The 22,381-nt window shown below is 37.2% G+C and overlaps 1 protein-coding gene across 2 annotated transcripts; it reads right to left on the bottom strand.

Annotated features, from left to right (window-relative positions):
• Positions 1-1,857: 1,857 nt before the first annotated feature.
• Positions 1,858-22,376, bottom strand: sclt1 (sodium channel and clathrin linker 1). Of its 2 annotated transcripts, XM_087803878.1 has the most exons (22): positions 22,297-22,376; positions 21,177-21,208; positions 19,680-19,732; positions 18,290-18,342; positions 18,152-18,224; positions 17,063-17,118; positions 15,051-15,186; positions 14,632-14,754; positions 14,295-14,360; positions 13,906-13,976; positions 12,342-12,432; positions 12,157-12,248; positions 9,458-9,635; positions 9,249-9,347; positions 7,043-7,114; positions 6,877-6,951; positions 6,672-6,814; positions 6,397-6,589; positions 4,612-4,808; positions 2,511-2,589; positions 2,317-2,412; positions 1,858-2,242 (listed from the first exon to the last, which is right to left on the bottom strand). In XM_087803878.1, exons 2-22 carry the CDS (start codon positions 21,205-21,207, stop codon positions 2,189-2,191), a joined length of 2,031 nt encoding a protein of 676 aa, XP_087660004.1. In that variant the 5' UTR covers position 21,208; positions 22,297-22,376; the 3' UTR covers positions 1,858-2,188. The 2 variants fall into 2 exon arrangements, with proteins under 2 accessions (XP_087660004.1, XP_087660013.1); XM_087803887.1 differs by lacking the exons at positions 17,063-17,118; positions 18,152-18,224; positions 18,290-18,342; ... (1 more) ...; positions 21,177-21,208; positions 22,297-22,376 and adding an exon at positions 15,967-16,176.
• Between the last annotated feature and the right edge of the window lie 5 nt (positions 22,377-22,381).

The following is a 22,381-nucleotide window of genomic DNA, read 5'->3' as shown; positions in this document are numbered from 1 at the left end:
TCCACAAAAAAAACAAAAAAACACATGTTGCAAATCGTTTTAAACAATGACTGGGTTTTTGATGCACGGCGCCTTAAGAATGGCTTCACAAAGACAATTAAGCGACGACCTATTCAAAGACACGGGGAGAAGAAAAGACATCAAAGTCACAAACGAAATCATTTGAAAATGTTGACGAGTCTTTCAACTGTCATGTTTACGACGAACAAGGGTTTTTGTTTTCGGTGGGAAAAGTGGCTGATTTCTCATCGAACGCCTCATTAAAAACATGATTATAAGGTGGTTAATAACTGGACTTTATGATATATTTAAAAAAAAAAGAGAAAAGAAAGTAGCACAGCCAAAGAACAAGGAAATGGAACCATGGAAATCTTTGTCGAACGTATCATCATCCTCTTTTTAAGTTTTCACCTTTATGACAAAGCTTTGCACCGCTCTTACCGCGTCTATATAACGCCCGACAATTACACCACGCTGAGACTAAAGAAAGGCTCTTTGAAAACGCAGTTGAAAAAGGTTGTCAAGATCTACTGAAGTGTGAGGTGAAAAAAAAAAATCTACAATAGAAAGTCAAACCTCTTCTGCAGAAGGATGCCATGGTTGCACTGGATCTCGCTGTAAAACATAAAAAAACACTTATTATTTCATCATATTTGGAGGTCGTTCACCTACTGCACAACAAATGCAAATTTAAAAAGAAGAGCGTTTTCTATTAAAATATCAATCGTGTGTTTATTATTTTATAATCCCAAGTTGTCATTCATTCATCCATAAATTACCGTAATAACGGTGTTTTGTCGTTAAAAACAGGATGATCGGTGAGAAGCTTTTTCCCTAAAAAGTTTCCAGAGTAAAGCGCGTCTGCATAGGCGTTGTCATGGTGACGTTTCCTGCCAAACACTCGCGATTCTAAAGGATCGTCAAAGCCAAACATTGATTAAATCCTTGAAGAAGGAAAAAAAGAAGCACAACTAGATCGGTCTGATTTACTAGATGAATGTGGTAATTATTTTTTGATTTTTTATTCAAGGTAAAAAGAAAGTCGCAATTGAAACGAAAGTGCGGATCCACTCACCTCAATGACGCGCAACATTGAATTGATGCGTTCAAGGACCCACTCTGGAATTGAAAAGCGTACATCGGGAGAAACCTAATGTTGAATTCAAGAGTATTAAATAAAAATAAATGTATTATTAGCCGATAATAAAATAAAAAATATCTAGAGGAAAATGTGGTTGAACAGGTAAGTCCAATTTTTCTATATTTTTAAAGAGAATATATATATATATATATATATATATATATATATATATATATATATATAAATAAAAGCTCCTGTATCATCAACATATTCAAGTTTTAACTTATTCACGGACAGAAAAAGTAATTGAGGAATTAGGATTGAAACTTAACCTTAATTTGTTTATTTTCCATTTGACTTTTGTGGATCTTAAAAGTTTAATCTCCCCTCGTGACTCAAATTGTATATGACACTTAAAAAAATTGTGTTTTCTTGGTTTTTGGACAGCAGAAATAATGAAAATAAAGTAAACAAGAATCCAAAACATAACTCATATGAATCAATCTGTCTGTTAAAAGCAAATATATACAGTATATATATATATATATATATATATATAAATATATATATATAAACACATGTGCGAGGAGTGTCCCAGCTATTTACATATGAAAGGAGGACAAATAAATTGTAGGAAAAAAAACAAAAAGAACATGGATCCCCCTTTCAAAATAAAAGTTTCAACAGGAACCAGAATGCATCTTTAAAAAAATTTCCAATTACAATGATTTGTAATTTGTTTTGGAACATTTACAAAAAATGCTCAGAGATACAAATAAAATCATGAATCATTTTATTAGAAGCTGTAAAAAAATATTCAAAAAATGAGACAATTTATAAATAAAAGTGAATACAAATGACATGTCAACAAGATTGACTAATCTATAAATATAAGTACAACATGACACTGAATCAAATGCAATTTCATTATTAAGGTTTGGAAATCCGACAAGGAGGTCCTCAGTTGTCCTAACTTGGTGGTCTTTTTAAAGCACAGACCACTAACTTCTTCTTGGACGAGCCATTATGTTACTGTACTGCACAACAAAAAAACTAAAAGACATCGGTATCAAAACTCTTTGCTTTATTAATCTTTTCCATTCTCTTCTATCCAGTCTCAGCATCGATGACTTTCCGTCGCTGTGCCATCACATTGTTCAGCTGGAAGAAATTAGATGAAAACAAAAACTATGACACGGTCAACAGATACGACGGTGGAGCATTTATTAAGGCACCTGTTGTGTAGCTGCAGCCGCCTTTTGTTCTGCCTGAGAGAGTCGCCTCTGGAGACGATTTGTTTTCTCCTGATTCTCGGCGAGTTGTCTTTCATACTGCACACAAATCAAGACAAGGTGGACCAGGGTTAAATGTCTGGGAGCAACCATTCCGTTCATAATCTTTTTATGTTAAAGTGTCTTTGGGGTCACACCTCAGCAATGGTGTTGTTGTTGGTCTCCACTTGCATCTGGAGCTCGTAGGAATGTTGCTTTTGCTGGTTCAGCTCTGACCTGAAACACACACCGGTTTCTATTAGAGACGAGTGAGAAATGTGAAAAAGTTCATTTATTTTGATGCCATGGTAATTTAAAAATGCATTCATGTACTTTAATTTAAAGTATTTAAGTAGCTGTAGGTTTTACATGAAAATAAATAATAGAAACAGATACAGACAATAAACTTTTCATCCATAAAATGCTTAAATATATAAATCCCCTGCTAAAGAAACAATGAAATCCTGCGACGTGCCCGCGATGACTGAGGACGAGAGGATACAGTCGACTCCGAAAAGCTTTTAAAGCTGATTTTTGGACATTATTTTGGTTTCAAAATAAATAAAAGCAGTCTCAACTTCTGAACGCTAACAGTACCGTAATATACAGTGCATTACTGTTGCTCCTTTATCGTGATACACCAGATTCTTGCCTATAATTCGATTTTCAGAACTCAGTAGGTGGTGCCCTCTGCAAGAAAAGTGAGGTTGTTACGGGCTTTTAAATGTCGCTTTTGCCGATTCAGCTCTGACCTGAAACAGACACCGGTTTCTATTAGAGACGAGTGAGAAATGTGAATGTGAAAAAGTTACTTTATTTTGATGCCATGACAATAAAAAAATGCATTTATCTACTTTAATTTAAAGTATTTAAGTAGCTGTAGGTTTTACATGAAAATAAATAACAGAAACAGATGCATACACTAAACTTTTCATCCATAAAATGCTAAAATATATAAATCCCCTGCTAAAGAAACAATGAAATCCTGCGAGGTGCCCGCGATGACTGAGGACGAGAGGATACAGTTGACTCCAAAAAGCTTTCCAAGCTGATGTTTGGACATTATTTTGGTTTCAAAATAAATAAAAGCAGTCACAACTTCGTCAAGAGCCATGTGGTCTGTAAATTCTGCAACACCGAAGTCATGTACTGTAAGAGTACCATAATATACAGTGCATTACTGTTGCCCCTGTATCGTGATACACCAGATTCTTGCCTATAATTTGATTTTCAGAACTCAGTAGGTGGTGCCCTCTGCAAGAAAAGTGAGGTTGTTACGTGCTTTTAAATGTTGCTTTTGCCGATTCAGCTCTGACCTGAAACAGACACCGGTTTCTATTAGAGACGAGTAAGAAATGTGAATGTGAAAAGTTACTTTATTTTGATGCCATGACAATTTAAAAATGCATTTATCTACTTTAATTCAAAGTATTTAAGTAGCTGTAGGTTTTACATGAAAATAAATAACAGAAACAGATGCATACACTAAACTTTTCATCCATAAAATGCTAAAATATATAAATCCCCTGCTAAAGAAACAATGAAATCCGGCGAGGTGCCCGCGATGACTGAGGACGAGAGGATACAGTCGACTCCAATAACCTTTTAAAGCTGGTGTTTAGACATTATTTTGGTTTCAAAATAAATAAAAGCAGTCACAACTTCCTCGAGAGCCATGTGGTCTGTAAATTCTGCAACACGAAAGTCATGTACTGTAACAGTACCATAATATACGGTGCATTAATGCTTAAATATATAAATCCCCTGCTAAAGAAACAATGAAATCCTGCGACGTGCCCGCGATGACTGAGGACGAGAGGATACAGTCGACTCCAAAAAGCTTTTAAAGCTGATGTTTGGACATTATTTTGGTTTCAAAATAAATGAAAACGGTTACAACTTTGTTAATATCCATGTGGTCTGTAAATTCTGCAACACCGAAGTCATGTACTGTAACAGTACCGTAATATACAGTGCATTACTGTTGCCCCTGTATCGTGATACACCAGATTCTTGCCTATAATTAGATTTTCAGAACTCAGTAGGTGGTGCGCTCGACCAAAAAAAGCGAGGTTTTAATCGAATAGAAGTTCAAATTAAAAAATTCGGCAGAGAGTGCCATCTAGTGGGCACTGAGTTCCGCAAATCTTCATCAACACAACACTGACCAAATGCACAAAACTAGCAAAACAAGCTCCACATCGACAGCTACTCAACTCAACGCCTTCCAAAATGTTCGACGATAAACTCCGTTCCTACCTCAAGTGAACTATTTTTGCCTCAAACGTCTGCACCATGTTCTTGGATTCCTCCTTCCAGCGGTGAGTGCTTTTCTGCTGCGCTGCCAGGAGACGTGACAGCTCCACGGAGGAGCGGCGGCTGTTTTCCTCCAGCTCCCTCACCCGAGCGTCTAATCCCTGCTCCTTCAGGCTGTATTCCTGTTCCATCTGGGACAGCTGGGAAAAGGTCAGCGGGCGTCGAGTGAGTACATGCATGTGTGTCAAAAGACGAATGTTCCCAGGGCTGTAGTGGGAATTCCTTTTAATTGAATTCAAAATTTAAAGTAAATCTTTAAATAATAGATGACGGGGTGTTGTTTTTTTTTCCTTTCACCACCGGCGTTTTTTTTAAAGGCAGGGAAAATGGGGAAGGAAACAAATTACATGTGTGGTCGGTCAATTATTTCCCCACAAAATGTACAGAAGGGAAAAAAAAGAAAACGATGAAGAAGGCCAGAAAGTAAATTTGCTCATCAATCAAACTGCTATATAGAGGTGTCTTCCTTCTGTCGTGTAGATGTGTGGAGACTAGGGGAGCAAAATTATATTATACTTATACACTACATCGCAATGTTTATTTCCCCGTTTTCTGTATTAATAATCAACAGCAGTATCAATTTTTATATATTTATTTAAAATCCCATTTTACTTTTATTATAGTTATTTTACAGTAAATAATGAAATAGTGTTAAAAAATATATATATATATTTTTTATTCACAATTAATTTGCAAATATTCCTGAGTATTCAGGATATTGTCGATGTTGGCGGTGCAATTTAGCTTTCGGCCACTAGATGGCCTACGAAGCTAAAGGAACAATGACTGAGGACGAGAGGATACAGTAAACTCCAGCAGCTAAAGCTGATTTTTGGACATATTTTGGTTTCAAAACAAATGAAAATCGACTTACGACTTCGTCAAGAATCATGTGGTCTGTAAATCCTGCAAAACCAGAGTCAAGTACTCGACAATACTACAAGTATAGCCTTCATCCTACAGTATTGCATACTGTACATCGTATCGTTACATGTATTATATCGCCAAAAAAACAGCACATAAACTACCAAACCAAGACTAGTCTTATTCCCGTTGTATTGATGTTCACCCCTAAAACTTCAAATGTATCATGATTCAATTGACTTAATTTATTATGAGAAACAATAAGAGCTCAAGTTTAAGGTGTTTGATAAATATCACAGACTAATGCTGCTATGATTAGGCTGCCGGTGTCTATAGTTTATTTTTGTAGAATACTTTTGAGAATACAATTTGTTCTGGGTTTTAACATTAGTTGACTTTTAAGATTCCTTCACGAAAAACAAAAGAAACACTATGTTATCAAGTTAAGACGTTAAAGCTCGTGTTAGAATGTCTTTTTATTTTTAATTTTTAAATGTATTGCCATCTCCTAATGTGGCCCCTGAGGAAATTAAATTGCACCACTTCTGGACTTACGGGTAGTGATGGACTGATGAAGCTTCATGAAACAGTGTCGTTGTTGTTTAGAGGTCAGTAGGTGGCGCCATCAGTTTAAAATGGATGTGATGTTTCAGTAGAAAAGTTGTTCAAAACAAAGGAAAATAGATCAGAGACCGCCATCTAGTGGACTCTGAACATAATGAAACTACTTCATCATTAAAATGTTTAATTTCAATAATTAAATTGAAAATGAAGCTGAAAACTGAGACAGTGATGCATTAAATCTGTTGAGGCAGACTTTAGACATACCTGCTTTAAGGTACATTATACTGTAATGTACTTCACCTGTTCTTGAGCTTTCCTTTGTTGTTGAAACGTGGATTTACGGAGCTCCTCCATCTCTTTGCAGAGCTGCATGTTCTCCTGTTGAAGCCTGAGCCGCTCCTCGCTGACTCCTGCACAGTCGTCGCGAGCGGCTGCCAGGAGGCCCTGGAGTCGCCTGACTTCTTCCTGGCAGCGTACGAGCTCCTCGCTGTAGCTTCGAGTGGAGGAGAGGGAGAAGGAGCCAGTCACAATTTTAAACTAGAAGGAAGAGTGTCGCTTCTTAAGTGGCTGCTTACTCCAGCTCCATCTTCTTGAGCTTGTTTTGGTTGCTTTGCAGCGTGAGACTCATCTCCTCTTTGGTTCGCTCCGCATCCAAATACTTCTGGTGAAGGGCGTCGATCTTCCTGAATTCTGGCTCGGCTCTGCCTTCTTTGTAAACCTAAAAACAACTCAACCGGTGGGTGATGAACAACAGGATTTTTTTTATTTTTCAAAAATCACCTTTTCCAGTTCTTCTTCCAGAGCTCTTCTTTCACGGAGGGATTTCTCAATCTGGGAATCTTTATCAGTGCACTCCTGCATATATAGTTAAAAGATAATAATAATAACAAGAAAATTGAAGGGGGGTTTGTCTTTTTTTTTGAACCAGCAAGCGGTTAGAACTTACCAACTGCATGGCAGACAGCTCCTCCGTCATCCGGTTGATTTGGACGTTGAACTGTTTCCTAACATTGTCGACCTAATTTAAAAAGACACATCACGACTGAGTTCTCTGTGAATATGCAAAGGGATTCGGGACATAATCTAAGGTAAGACTTCAACTATGAAAATCCAAAGGACAAATACATATATGGGGTCCGTCCCATTGACCTCTTTATTCCTCAAACTAGTGACGAGCGAGGGCTGTTCCAATACTCAAAAGTTGAAGATACAGCCCTCGCTCTCAAACCTCATTTCTCCTCACTTTTGAGATTCTTCGAGAATTGGGATATCCCAGAATGCATCAAGACTGAAATCAGTGGTGAGCAAAGTATTTTCTTTGTTAATAGAGATGTAAAACTACAAAAACGAAGTGCTTGTCTTTGTATAGTTGCATAAAAAAAATCAAAATGTTACGATCTTTTGGATAATTCCAGTGCTCAGTTTCAAAATGTGTTATTTTTTCTTGTTTAGGAGTTGTTTTATCAAGATACAGCGGCATGCAGCAACATTTTGTTTTTTAAATTAATTACACTCCAATATGTAGCATTAATGATAGCTACGAGTTTTCACTTTAACTTTAGCCACCATGCTATAATGGGATTCCCGCGGAACTAGTTAATTAGTCTTAGTTCTAGGATCTAAAAAAAGAGTGTTGTGTATCTAATATACAGAAAATGAACAGCCTTGTATCAATTTCTTTTGTCTTTCAATGAAATTTCAACTAGATGGCAGCAGTCATAACGTCCTCCACAGCTAAAGAAACAATGAAATGCTGTGATATCCCTGATATGGCTGAGGACAAGAGGATACTGTCGGCGCCAGGATCTTTTAAAACAGATGTTTGGACATATTTTGGTTTCAATTCAAATGAAAGCATTGACAACTTCATCAAGAGTCATGTGGTCTGTAAAAGCTGCAACGCCAGAGTCAAGTACGGTACTCGGACAATACTACAAATATAACCACACTCAAACAGTATCGCAATATATCGTATAGCTGACCCTGTATCGTGATACACATCCAATTGCTAGATTCTTGCCAACACACCGCTATATGTCTATATATTTGTATATATACTGTATGTTTGTATATGTATTTATCTGCTTACTGTACACGTACGTTAAACTATAGTATGTCATATTGTGTAATGTCGATAATACCAGACGAGATATATGCTATGAGTGCTTTTATTTTGTGTATTTTTATGGATATCTGTATAGAAATATATGGCAATTTGCTACAAACTGAAAATAATTAAAAAAGAGGTAAGAATTTTAGTAGTGTTTTATTTCTTTTTATTTGGCTTTTTTTTTTTAATTTTATGTACGTTCAAATATTTAAATATTATATAAATATCGAAAAATTAAATAAATTAACACTAAGCATCAAAAACTGAACCTAAACATCCCATTAAAGTTGAATTTTAAAAGATGATGAACTTGAAGTAAAAAGACTACAGTATTTTGATAAAAGCGATTCATTTAAGTATTCAAAGCTCATACTGCATATTTGCTAATCTGCATTTAAGGCGAGCGCTCCGCCCCCTCACTGAATGATTGGCATGTTTCGCATGTGGTCTGACTACAAATGGTTACAGTTTTAGGATTGAGTCATGATTCTGCAGGTTTATCTCAACAGTTAAAGGACCTTTCATGGAAGTAGAGAATGAGGGGAGATTAAGGTCAGAAAATGGCTTTACTTTGTCAGGATTGTTAGCTCCACCTTTAGAACCAGGAGCAAATTACCCAGCAGTCAAAAAGGGAAAAAAAAATGACAAAGGCGGGAGAAGGTGGCTATATTGCGGAAAGTCTTAACGCATCAGCAGCATCTCTAAAAACGCTCTGGATTGTTGAAGTCCAGCCAGCGAAGCAGATGACAGCCAGCGAGCGCGTTCTTACTGGATTTCATTAACAGGATTTAACAGTTGAAGGGATTGATGAAGAGGGACGATTAATCAGCATTAATCACCGTACAGCTGACTTTTGTACGGAAAGAAAAACGGGCTTTTGGCTCAACACGTTGTGACGGTTTACTTGAATTCTCTGCTGGCTTATGAGCAAATCCCTGTACAGTCACAGTTTATTTCATTATTGCCTAAATCATCAATAAACAAACTTTTTGTTGCGGCGTATTTAAACGACGCTTGTGTTCGACGTAACCATCTTCATCACCTCTTTCCTCGTGCGTGAAACGGCGTTCTGGATCAAATGTTTGATGGCCTCCTTAGTCCGCTGCAGCTCTTCCGTCTTCTGTTTCTCTCTCAATAAAGTCTAGAAGGTGAAAAAACATTTTGAGGCACAGGAATGTGAAAGAGCTGCAGCGCAAAGAAAAAGGTGCTAATGCACGGAAGGAATAGGAAATCATAAGCGGAGATAAGCACCTGGTCTTTCTGCAGAGCAGCCTCCTCGGCCACCTGGACGCTCTCTCGGACCTTGGCCAGAGCCTCGTACTTCTCCTCCTCGAGCGACATGCAACGTGCCTGCAGCTCACAGACCTTCTTCTCCCAGACGGCATGCTCTCTGCGAACCGTGTCCGTCTCCTGGACTGCATCTTTAAGTCTGACCGGAATAATCAATAAAGTTTATTATATATATACATACAGTATATACACACACACACACACACAAACACAAGTAGCGAAGCCTTTATATCGAGAAATTAAAAAAAAAAAATCAATCAGAAAAGAGAGGCGAAAGAAAGGAGAGAATTCAGCTAGATTAAAGCATTTACAATTGCAGAAAATAAAGTAAGTAAGTCATTTTTATTTGTATAGCGCTTTTCTAGACCAGGGTCACAAAGCGCTTAAACAATCAAAACAATATTCAATAAAGTATATACTTTAAAGGGCAAGATAAAACTGATAACACAACAGGAGTTCCAGAAAATCAAGGAAAAGCCTGAACAAATAAAAACGTCTTAAGATGTTTCTCAAAGGAGTCAGTAGACTCCATCAATCGCAAAGAGAGAGGAAGATCGTTCCAAAGCTTAGGAGCAACAGCCTGGAAGGATTTCTCTCCTCTGGTCCTGAAGCGTGTTCAGGAACCAGCAGTAGATTCTGATCCACAGACCTCAGAGCCCGAGCTTGGGTGTAAGGCTGGATCAGATCAGTGATGTAAGGAGGAGCCTGACCATGAATAGATCTGAAAGTAAGAACCAGAATTTTAAAGTTGATCCTGAAAGAAACTGGAAGCCAGTGAAGAGTTTTAAGGATCGGAGAAATGTGAGTTCTTCTACTTGAGCGGGTTAGAATTCTCGCTGCAGAGTTCTGAATCAACTGCAGGCGAGACAGATCCTTCTTGTTAAGACTTGAAAATAAACTGTTACAATAGTCCAGGCGAGAAGACACAAACGCATGGATTCCAAGCTCCAGATCATGTTCCGACAACATCTTCCTAAGTTTAATACATTATTATGTAAATAATCCCCAATAATATGTAATAAATATGCTTTGAATTTCGTCAAAATTAAACGTTTTCTAATTTCATGGGGGTCTTTTCCCCCCTCACAGCTCAATTTTATACCAATTTTTATGAAATTTTATCCATAGGTACAATATATTTTGTAAGAGGCATGGACATATTCATTTTTTCATGGGGGTCTTCTGCCTCCATGTGCCCCCTTTACAATCGGCGAGAGGAGCAGGAATTCTGGAAGTAGCCCTTGCGAAATACAGTATGTGGCGCTGATGGTTTAAAATGACTAAACGTTGGACATTAAAATTTGTATGGTGTTGTTCAGTCCCCTTGTGTATACATTTGGCGAAATCAGCTAAAGTACTGTGAACCTCTTTTTTCCTCGAATTTGGACACGTTTGAAATTTCATGGGTGTCTTCTGACACCACGTGTCGCCATACTATTGGCAAAAGAAGCTCAAAATTGTGTAAGTCTCTCTTACCCAATAGGTGATACATATGGTTTAAATCATTACATCCTACACAGCTAAAGGATCAATGAAATCCCAGAGACGACTGAGGACGAGAGGATGCAGTCGACTCCGGCAGTTTTTAAAGCTGATGTTTGGACATATTTTGGTTTCAAAACAAATGAAAGCAGTTACGACTTTGTCAGGAGTCATGAGGTCTGTAAATTATGAAACACCAGAGTCAAGTACTCGACAATACTCAGTATTCACAGGGTTCTCTTGCCCCCCTTGTGCCCCTACAATTGGCAAAAGGAGCTGAAATTCTGTAAATAGTCTTTACGAAATATGTTATACTTTTGTGATACGTTAAAATGTCATCAAATTTGAATCTATTTGAATTCTCATTGGTGTCTTCTACCCCAGTTGTACCCCCTTCCCTTTGCCTAATTGAGTTTCCCTCCCCGCCTTCAGTCCAGAAGACAGAGATGTCAAAGTCATTCCCACAATGTACCAAACTGTAAACGACAATTTGGGTTGAATATTGAATTTGTCTACGGTTCAACTTGTAATTATTTCGGACTAATTAAATCATAAAAGTGTTGCTATCATTTCAGCATCCATGTGGTTTTCTGGAAATTTCCAGATTAATGTGTTTTGCATGAAACGAATAGAAATGGAATGCATTAGCTAGCAGTGAATCAGTTTAGTTATTTTTAGTGATTTAGTTTACCCATAAAAGCTTTTAAGAGCCTCATTAAATGAGTTGGACGGGCAAGATATCTCTCCAAGTCCTTGAATTTGCTTTGTAAAATAAGGTGGATGTACACACACACACACACACACACACACTCACACACACTCTGAATGAACGCAAAACATACATTTGACAAAACTTCTATCGACACACCAGCTGTTCATCAGAGCCACGCTTTCTAACCAATCTCTCGCTCCAAAACAAACGATTGATATAGAAATATATTCCCGGGCACATCCATTTAACCCACCTGTGGATTTCCCTCTCTGTGTGACACAAATCATCTTTTCTCACACTCTGGCTATAACCATCTGTGGCTCAGACGTGTACACAACCTTACTATTCTAGAAGCATTTCCAATTATAAATGTATTTTTTCTGCACATGTGAGGTTCATGTGATTGCTACATCCTCACAATGGTTATTCTTCTTCCCGAAACAGGAATGTAAATTAAAGTATTCACCTTTTGTCCAACTGGGTAAGAGCAGACTGAAGATGGTGAAGGCGCCTCTCAGAGGTTTCTTCTCTGCGCTGAGCCGTGGTCATATCGTCCTCCTGAACAAAGACACGGAGATAACTTGAAAATAGAAATCTTTTCTGGGCATCTACTGGAACCTCAATCTTTATTGCTTTTATTCATCAGTTCACCCGTTTCTGCAGCTGATCCTGGGCACTCTGCAGCAGTTTGGTTACCTCGTCCATTTTGGCTGTGGCTGTTCTGAGCTCAGCCTTGGACTGCCTGTAAAAGAATGAAGAGAAGGAGGTGGATTTTTTTTTTAATTTGAACTGTCAAGACGAACGGCCTCTCTGGATTCCAGAAATGTATATGCGTGTGACCCTGAGGCAATATATGAATATTTTAATCATAGTTCTTCTATTGCTTATATGAATAAAGTGTGTATTAAATAAAATAAACCAATATTTAATACATAATAAACACGCAAATATTCCCAACGTTTGTTCATTTCTGTGTTGCAATTAAACTTCCGGCTGCTAGATGGCAGCCGTCATTACGTCCTCCGCAGATAAAGGAACAATGAAATCCCACGAGATGACTGAGGATGAGAGGATACAATGAACTCCAGCAGTTTTTAAAGCTGATGGTGGGACATATTTTGGTTTCAAAACGAATGAAAGCAGACGTCGACGTCGTCAAGAGTCATGTGGTCTGTAAATTGAGCAACACCAGAGTCAAGTACTCAACAATACTACAAACATATCCTTGTTTCTATAGTATCACAAAGTTCCGTTACCCTTGCATCGTGATACGCATCGTATCGACTCTTGCCAATATACGCGCCTTCTGACGTCAAGATTTGTTTAAACTAATCATACTATTTCCATTACGTTTGCAACAAAATTGCAGGTAAATATTACAATTCATAACCTATTGTTATCCATGACCTTTTATCTTGCCGCTCCAGCAGACCTCCCCAATGCTGAAAAGATCAGCCACTTCTAAGGGAAGCCTTGAGCATGTGTGACAAAACCAATCTGTGAAAAAAGAAAAAAAAAAAACACCAGTACGGATCATAATGGAATTGAATTCCACTGGCCAAAGTCTATGAAGCTGGTTCTTTCAGCGTATTAATGTGTCAGAACGTATCAGCGTTAGGAGCAACAACAGTTATTCAAATCGATAGCGTCCATAAAAAAGGCTTTTAAATAGTTTATATACTGTGTGTGTGTGTATATATATGTCTGTCTGTTCCTTTGACTTTAATTTTGTATAGGACGTTCAAGACATTTAATCCATCACAAACCAAGGCTTCCAGAAATTTCACGTTAATTGTAAGGGTGTGGAAAGTGGGGGCAGACCCTCATGAGAAAAAAAAAATCGGTAGAATTTGATGAAATTACTAAATAAGGATTATATCCATATTTTTAGTTCCTTCCGGATATTGTGAGGCCCAGAATCCACCTGTTATATATCTCTTCAACTCCAACTCAATCTTCAGACCTCTGGGTTATTGGCTGTTTTTTTTTTTAACCCAGGAAAACATATATTTCCACATATTTCAGCTTGTTGAGTCGAAAGATGTGAATGCATCTCCATGAAAACTTCAGGACTTGTTGAAAGACATGTGACTTTGAAAATGACAACATTTCAGAGGAAATCTAAACATAATTAAACATACAACTGAATATTTTACAATAAAATAAATAACTTTTGGTGACAGCATGAATATCATCCGCCATCTTCAGCGCTTACCTGAGCTGGCTCTGCAATGTCTCCAGCTCTCTGTTCTGCTCCGTCACCGTCTTCAGGAACTGCTGGTTCGCCTGTTGGTGACAGGACATACATGACTGTCTCACAGGTGGCATGAATGCACATAAAAGTAAAAAACAAAAAGTAAAAAAGAAACGCAGGCAGTCCCTTAGTGAAGAGTCGTCCAGAGAAAAAAAAGCCTGAGCTTGTTTTAGCGTTAAATAAATTAGATGGATATAGAGTTACAGCTACTGAGTAAAGTGAAAGACAAAGACATGTGTTTACTTCCTGGTGAAAAGACTTAATAATTAATTATTTCACTGGATCTCACTTGAAGTTGATCACATAAGATGTGAATCAACCACTGTTTCAAGATAATTTGAGTCTCCTACCAAGTCTAGAGACTGACTGGACAGTTGGAATTTGTGCGAGAGCTGTTGGGAGTGAACAAGCTGATCCTGCAACAAAGAAAACGTACATTGTTAGATTCAAATGAAAATTAATCAACGCTGATTTTGAGCCAACCATTGGTCGGGCCAAATGAAATGACTTGGTGGATAGATAGATAGATAAAACTTTATTGATCCCTCTGGAGGTCTCCTTCGGGAAATTGTTTTTCCAGCGATCACACAGCAACACAGACGAGTGGAGTTTGACACATTTCTACACTTAGGTTCTATTTTAAATAATAGTATTAATCTTCATGTATAGAAAGCATATCAGGGAAACCTTCAGCCGTTGTACTTGAGCACCGTGGGTCTGTCCGTCGGACACAGTCCTCTCGTAGACCTGCTGGATGCTGTCAAGTTTTTCCACTGCACTCTGCCACAGCTCCAGCGCTTTTGTCCGCTCCTGAACGGTCACATAGAAAACATAATTCATTCTAATGTTTTAAGGAAAAATCTAAAACAAAACTAGCACTTTGTAAAACAAAGTACAATTATTAGATATAATACAATACAGATGAAAAATCAGGATAAATAAATGTGATTCAAATATGCCTCAACATCTTAGTGTTAATAAAAATAGTGATAATCCTTTTTTTTGGTTGTGGAGTTCTGTATTCATCACGGAATTCTTGACCAGACATTTTTCCAATGTTGAACAAGGCGGAGATTTTTATTCAATCAAATAACCTTGATCCTGACCTTTTCCGAGCACTGGAGCTGCTCTTGAAGATTTTTGATGACAATTTCCTCCTCCATTGTGTTGCCCTCTACTCCTGAAATGCCCACTTGAGCATGCAGTTGCTTCTCGACTGATTCTCGCAGCTCCGCATACAGCCTATAAAAGGGCAGTTATTGTGGGTGTTATTGAAGTTGTAGTTCTTGTTTTGATCCAGAGACAAACAGTTAAGTGACGACACAGGATGCAATACTGTCCGTTAATAAACTTTCTCGACATCAATAAAAGTATGCATTTCCTTAAAACTATATTAAACTAATGATGAAAATCAACAGAGAGGTAAAGTAGATAACAGCTCTTAGAAATAAGTTCTCAGTTTCAAACTGCAAGGTTTTGAACAGGGGTCGGCAATAAAACTCCCTCAGGGACCACACAACCGTATTTTCCGCACTATTAGACGCACCGGATTATAAGGCGCACCTTCAATGAATGGCCTATTTTAGAACTGTTTTCATAAATAGGTTGCACCGGATTATAAGGCGCATAGAATAAAAGATACAGTCAAACGTTTGACTGAAGTTGCGTTATGCATCCACTAGATAAAGCAGTGCTAAAGGGAATGTCAACAAAACATTTAGATAAAGTCAAACTTTATTAAGCGTTCTGAAAACTCCGTTCACTCCCATGGTAACAATGTCCAAATGATGTTTAAAAGGCTTCAAGCAGCAGCGCGCGGGACTGGTGTTGTGAGCAGACAAATGTTGAGTGAGCAGCAGAGAAGTTGAGCGCATGTATGACAGCTAGAGCGCGCGTGTATGACATGTTGAACGCACATGTATGACTGGTTGAGGTCCCAGCAGATCGATTTTGTGCAAAAAAAAAAAGTTTTGAGTGTACAACAACCAAGACACTCGCTCAGACCGGTCGCAGTAATCTTACTCCATAGCCATCCGCCATGATGTGTCGTGCGTCGTTAATCCAGCCCCGTGATGACGCAATGACATAATCTTGCTCACAGCGTGTTGGCTCAGTTGGTGCAGAGTCGTGTTGTCTTTTTAAACAAGTCACCCACCAGGTAATGTTCATATATAAGGCGCTCTGGATTATAAGGTTATATGGTCTTTTTTTGAGAAAATAAGTGCGCCTTATACTGTGGAAAATGTGTACTAGTGATGGTCTGATGAAGCTTCATGACACAGCATCATGTTGTTAGAACTCAGTAGGTGGGGCCATAAGTTTTAAAATGATGCAATGTTTCATTAAAACAGTTGTTCAAAACAAAGGAAAATAGTGCAGGGACCGCCATCTAGTGGACTCTGAAAATAATGACACCCTTGTGACTCTTAAAAGGGGCCAAAAGTAAGAAGGGATCAATTCAAGCATACTTAACTTGAAAAAAATAAAAGGGACATTTTGACATTATATTGAGCTCTAATTTTATTGCATTCAAAATTTTAATTTTTGTAAAAAAAACAGGTAATAAAATGGAAATTATGAAGTGTAGTCATGAAATGACATCCTAAAAAAGCTAAATATAGTAAGCTTTATTTTATTGTGTAATATTGCATCCAAAGTTAAGTGCATTTCATTTTAAAATATTGATCTAAAAAACACTATTTTCTTACGATACTTTCAATGCATTACAATAAATGTCCTATTATTCTAAATATTCCTAAAATAAAGGACAAATAAAAGAAAGAAAAGCAAGGGGAAACAACTGAAACAAAAGGTGTTTAATGACTTGAATTAGTTAAATAATATAATGATAAGCCATCGGAAACATTTATACATTTTATTGGTTTGACTTTGACATTAAATTAAAACCGTCAGAGTTAAAAAAAAGATATACTCAGAGAGCACATTTCCCATGTCCAGTTTTGAAGGAATCAACTTCTAAACATGAAGCATCAAATCAAATCAGAAAAAGTGTACGATCAAATCACTAAAACAAATTGAATGATTAATTTTATAAATTTGAACTTATCTCCTTGGCAGACACGTGCGTTCTCACGGTGCTAGTCATTTATTTTCTCACCTTTCATTCTCCTTAGTGACCCTTTCCAATGTTGCTTGGAGCTCTGTCATGGACGTCTGTTAACGAAAGCACAAGAACACATTAACATAACATTAATCTTGTGTACATATTAACATTCCTTTGAAAAGAAAACCATCTGGAACACAGAGCTTTCAACATATGTCGTGGACATGCTTTAATTTAAGTAATTCCGTTGTTGTTGGATGTTCGCTTTTTCATTATTACCTGCAAATAAAGCTTTTTGTGTTGGCAGCTGGTTAGACCAGCAGACAGACGAGTTGCCAAGGCAACCGTCTCGCAGATAGTCAGAGGGGAAAAAATACAACAACAATCTCTATTGAAGAAAGATTTATACATTATGTTTTGCAAAAAAACATGTTTAAATGCATAAAACATGCTTAAAGGGTAAATTAAAAGAGCAACTAATGTGTCTCTTAAATAGATCTTTGACTCTATTGTATCATCAGTGTGTGTCTGTTTTTACAAAACTCTCTTTTCATTGAAATATTTACATTAGAATTGTTTTTCTGGAAATTAAATCTTGTCAGAAGCATAACCACGCTCACTCTGCTGTGATTGGTCAGACATCGGGGTTTGCCGATCACGCAGCGTCATCAATCCAGGAAGTCTCATTTTATAAACAATGCGGGGCGTGACTACAGCTGGCAGGAGGAGGAGTGAAGCCCATTATTACATCATAATGAACTCTGCTCTCGTAACCTCTCGTTCACCGATATTTCAGACGAGGAAGAACTTTATTAAGAAATCATTTTAAAACGGAGCATCATCATGATGTAGGACTCACTGCATCTTGGAGAGGAATACTTCGACATTTTAAACAATGTTTTTTCATTAGTTGCCCTTGTGTTATCTCAGGGTCAAAGTGATCCGCAGGCCTTAAAAAAAATCGTGGTATCCCTCGCGTTTTCTCTGGATCAAGGATAACAAACTCCTCCGGGTCACCTTGACCCTGAGCTACCACAAGGGTGAAACACCTTTAAATGTTTTATGTATTAACATGGTAAAGAATGTGATTGAACTATTTAATTGTGACAGCTTTAAAACAAATACTAACATAATATTTCTCACCTGGTAGCCATGAAGTTGTGCAGACATCTCATCGATGTATCGATCATATTCCGCTAACATCGGAGCCATTATACTGAAGACATCAGCGTTAATTTCATTATATTGTGCGAGGAATGACATTTTCCGCTGTTCACTAACCTTCTGTCCGACATCCAGGGTGCCGAAGAGTCTGCTTGCCTTGCTTCCTCAAGCTGTCAACAGAGAGGAATAACTGTCAGTTGTCATGAAACAATTATGATGAATCCCGAGAATTATTCATACAGAATTCCTTGTTTTTCCTGGGCTAACATTACAGTGAGTCACTCAGACATCCCTCATGATTTATTCAGCCACTTTCACTGAAGAACCCCTAAAGGTAGATGGTGTAAAAAGGAGATTTTTGTCACTTCCAGCACTAGCTTAGAAGACGACGGCGGCGGAGAAACACACAGCAGGAGCCACCTGCTCCACATGCACTGGAACTTTCCACAAGTGACTCTTCTCTGCCGCCTGGCAAATATGTTGAGGAAGAATGCCATCTGTGATCTCTTGAGTGTTTCTCAGCTGTTTCTCAGTGTTTATCAGTTGACCTTTCGTGACTTCAGATTTGTGGTTTGTAACATGTTGTGCCAAACATAAGTAGTAGGTTAGTAAGTAAATTATTTATTTTTTGAAGAGCGCTTTTCCAGACCAGGGTCACAAAGCGCATAAATAATCAAAACAATACACAATAAAATATATACTGAAAAGGTCAAGACACCACCGAGACGAACAAAGGAGTCTCAGAAAATCAAGGAAAAGCACAAATAAAAATGTCTTAAGATGTTTCTTAAAGGAGTCAGTAGATCCATCAAGCGAAGAGAGAGAGGAAGATCGTTCCAAAGCTTAGGAGCAACAGCCTGGAAGTTTTTCTCCCCTGGTCCTGAACCGTGTTCAGGAACCATCAGTAGATTCTGATCCACAGACCTCAGAACCCGAGCTGGGGTGTAAGGCTGGATTAGATCACTGATGTAAGGAGGAGCCTGACCATGAATAGATCTGAAAGTAAGAACCAGAATTTAAAAATTGATCTTGAAAGTAACTGCGAGCCAGTGAAAGGGTTTTAAGGATCAGAGAAATGTGAGTTCTCCTACTAGAGTGGCTGAGAATTCTTTCCGCAGAGTTTTGTATCAACTGCAGGCGAGACAGCTCCTTCATGTTAAGACATGAAATAAATTGTTACAATAATCCAGGTGAGAAGACACAAACACATGGATTACAAGCTCCAGATCGTGTTGTGACAACTTTTTAGAAGTTTAGAGATTCTTCTCAGTTGAAGGAAACAGTTTCTGGTCAGTTTTCTGCAGTGTTGAACAAGACTGTCTTTGTCAAACCCCCAGATTTCTCAGGCTCAGCTTGACAGACCCAAGTACTGACTCAACCCTGGAATCTTATCATCAGGAGCAATCACCAGAGTTTCAGTTTTGTCCACATTTAGCTGCAAAGTGTTTTCACTCAGCCATTGTTTGATTTCTAGCAAAAAAGTCACTAAGGTGTCATTTTTTCTTACCTGTGATTGGTTGATATGCTGTTGATAGCTCAGAGACAGATTTTGCCTGTGGACTGTAGACACAAACAGAACACTTTGAAATACATCAACAATAGCAACAGATGATTTCATTGTTTACCTTGAAAATAGTCAGCTTACGTCGGTAAAAAACCCGTTTAAGAACCATCATCACAAACATTTTCCCTGGTGTTTAGTAATGTTGCTTCTATTTACGTGAAGTGAAACTATCTCCCATTTTAAGAGTAATAGATTAAATGGTAAATGTTTAATAAATTAATAACTAAAATAATTTCATGGGCATTCTTTCTTTAAATCTCTTTAAAATGAAAAATATATAACTATAACTATAACTATGTATACATATATATATAGAGAGAGAGAGAGAGAGAGAGAGCGAGAGAGAGAGAGAGAGAAAAATAATTTATTGTGATTTACAAAAATGGCTCTACAGCAAACCTGTGATTGATCTCTTTTTTAATAATAATTATAATTAATTAAATCAACGGTTTAATTGGTTTTAATTATAAGATAATCTATTGGGAAAATTAATCGAATCAATTGGCTGAAATTAATAACTATAAGTCACACATTTTTCATAATTTCTGCAGTAAACAAATCATTATTACCTTAACATGACATATTTACAAGTCATTCATTATATGTTGGTGTGTTTATTTGAATCTTTATGTAAGAATATAAAAATGTGAAATTCTTAAATCAGTGTTTTAAATGAAACTGTGAATTAATTTCTCTAAAATGAGGTGCACTGCAGATTCTTCAGGGATGGAAAGACATGAAAGGTTTCTTTGTTTACAGCTACTAAACTTAATAATCAAAATGATTGTTTCAATCCGTTGAAGTGGAGTTGCCCCGAATCTGCAGATTATCATCGCAGGATCCGAACTCAAATTAATGTGAACAAGCGCACTGCTTTAAAATGCTGGTGTTACAGCATAAGTGGTGGAGCAGAGCGTATCGATGCATCAGTTCAACTATTCTGTGAATAACACTGAAGTGGTGTCACTAAAATACAGAGGTCGCTGATTATATTTGTTCCGGTTGGTAACTCGTTATTGCTCGTGGAAGAGATAAAGGTTACTGGCTTCATCATAAGAGACAAGAGTAGTTAACAGAGTGACCTTGAGCAAAGCATTGAATTCACAATTAGTCCTGACATTTAAATACCAGTGTTAATGACATGGAATTAGCCAACTAGGCTCTAATAAGGGCGATATATTGTAATGAATTGAATGATTTGTTAGACTCGTAATTTCAGCCTTCCGGATTTAGAGGAAGATTTTTTTAATGCTTATTATGAATATTTCTTTGAAAACTTCAGGAGTTTGAATACAGTCAGTAAAATATGATACATTCAATTGTGATCTTCAAAACTTTAGAAGTGTGAATACAGTCAGTAAAATATACAAACTTGAATTATTTCAAAGCTTAATGTAACGATGACACCGCCATATAACTGGATCTGAGGTTAGTTTTTACCTTGGCGCAGGTAGTCCAATTCAGATTCCATTCTGCAAAGAAAAATAAAAAATTTCTTTATTGAATAGGAAAACTTTAAGTGTTTAAGTGTTTTACTTAGTTCAGAAATGATCTTCTGACTCAAATTCACAAATTTAAAGGAAAGGAAAAGTAAATATTAAGGTAGAATGTACTGTACCTTCTCTATTGGCAAACAAAAAATACATCAATAATGTACTTTTAATGAATGTAATTATAATGGAATTATTTACTAAATAATAAAACAACTTGCCTTATTATAAGTCACAAGAAAAACTTGTCTGTTGTCTGGAAAACAAGTAAAGATGTACCTTTTACCATGAAACTTGTAGGAAATGTTGATTACAAGAAACAGGGAACAGTTATTTAGTTGTATTTGATCTCCCATCTAGCATCAGGAAGGATTTAAAAACTGTACTCGTATGGCTTCTAAATGCTGCTGCTTAGACACCCTCCCCTTTTCTGAAAAAAATATTTTAAAACATGGTATGAACAAAAAATGAATGTATGCCTTAAGCCAAAGACATTTCTTGAATTATGAAAGTAGTAATGTTCACCTTTACGACGTGAAGGGACATTCTAGGTGGAGCTATGTGTAGTCTCACTGCTTATCTAGTATTACAATGATTATTTACATTGTTGTTTATCATCTAAGATGTTAGTATTACACATGTTTTGATAAACTATTCGAGTGTATACAGGTAAAACATAACAGAGGTGTTGTGATGCTTGTGTGTCATGTTTAATGTGGCTTTATTGGCAAAATGTGACATATCTTATGACATATGACACATTTGATCGTCACAAATCTGTTAAAACACTGGTCTAGGGACGTGTAAACTTAGTGTAAAAGCGGCGGCTTGACGACTAACTAAACCGAGATGCGTCAATGTATGACAGTCAATTCAAATGGTTAAATAACATATAAAAAACAAAGTTGTATCGATCGTTGCCTATGGTTACCCGTTGTCTTTTCGTTAGCGCCAAAGGCTAATCAATCTCAGCTAATTCAAAAATCTGCGACCACATTATAACTCCGATGTGTTATTTATAAAAATCGAAAACCATTTCCATAAAGAGTGTTATTTTATTGTTATATTACCTTGATTCACAGCAACGCGCTTAGTTTTGGAGAAAAACAATAATGGACCAATGGTAGAATCGATGTGCACCGGGCTAAACTGTCC

Source organism: Callionymus lyra, chromosome 1, assembly GCF_982586985.1.
Source record: "Callionymus lyra chromosome 1, fCalLyr1.hap1.1, whole genome shotgun sequence".
Classification (NCBI taxonomy): Eukaryota; Metazoa; Chordata; class Actinopteri; order Syngnathiformes; family Callionymidae; genus Callionymus; species Callionymus lyra.
The sequence above is the reverse complement of the archived record's forward strand: the minus strand, read 5'-3'. Positions and strand labels throughout refer to the sequence as shown.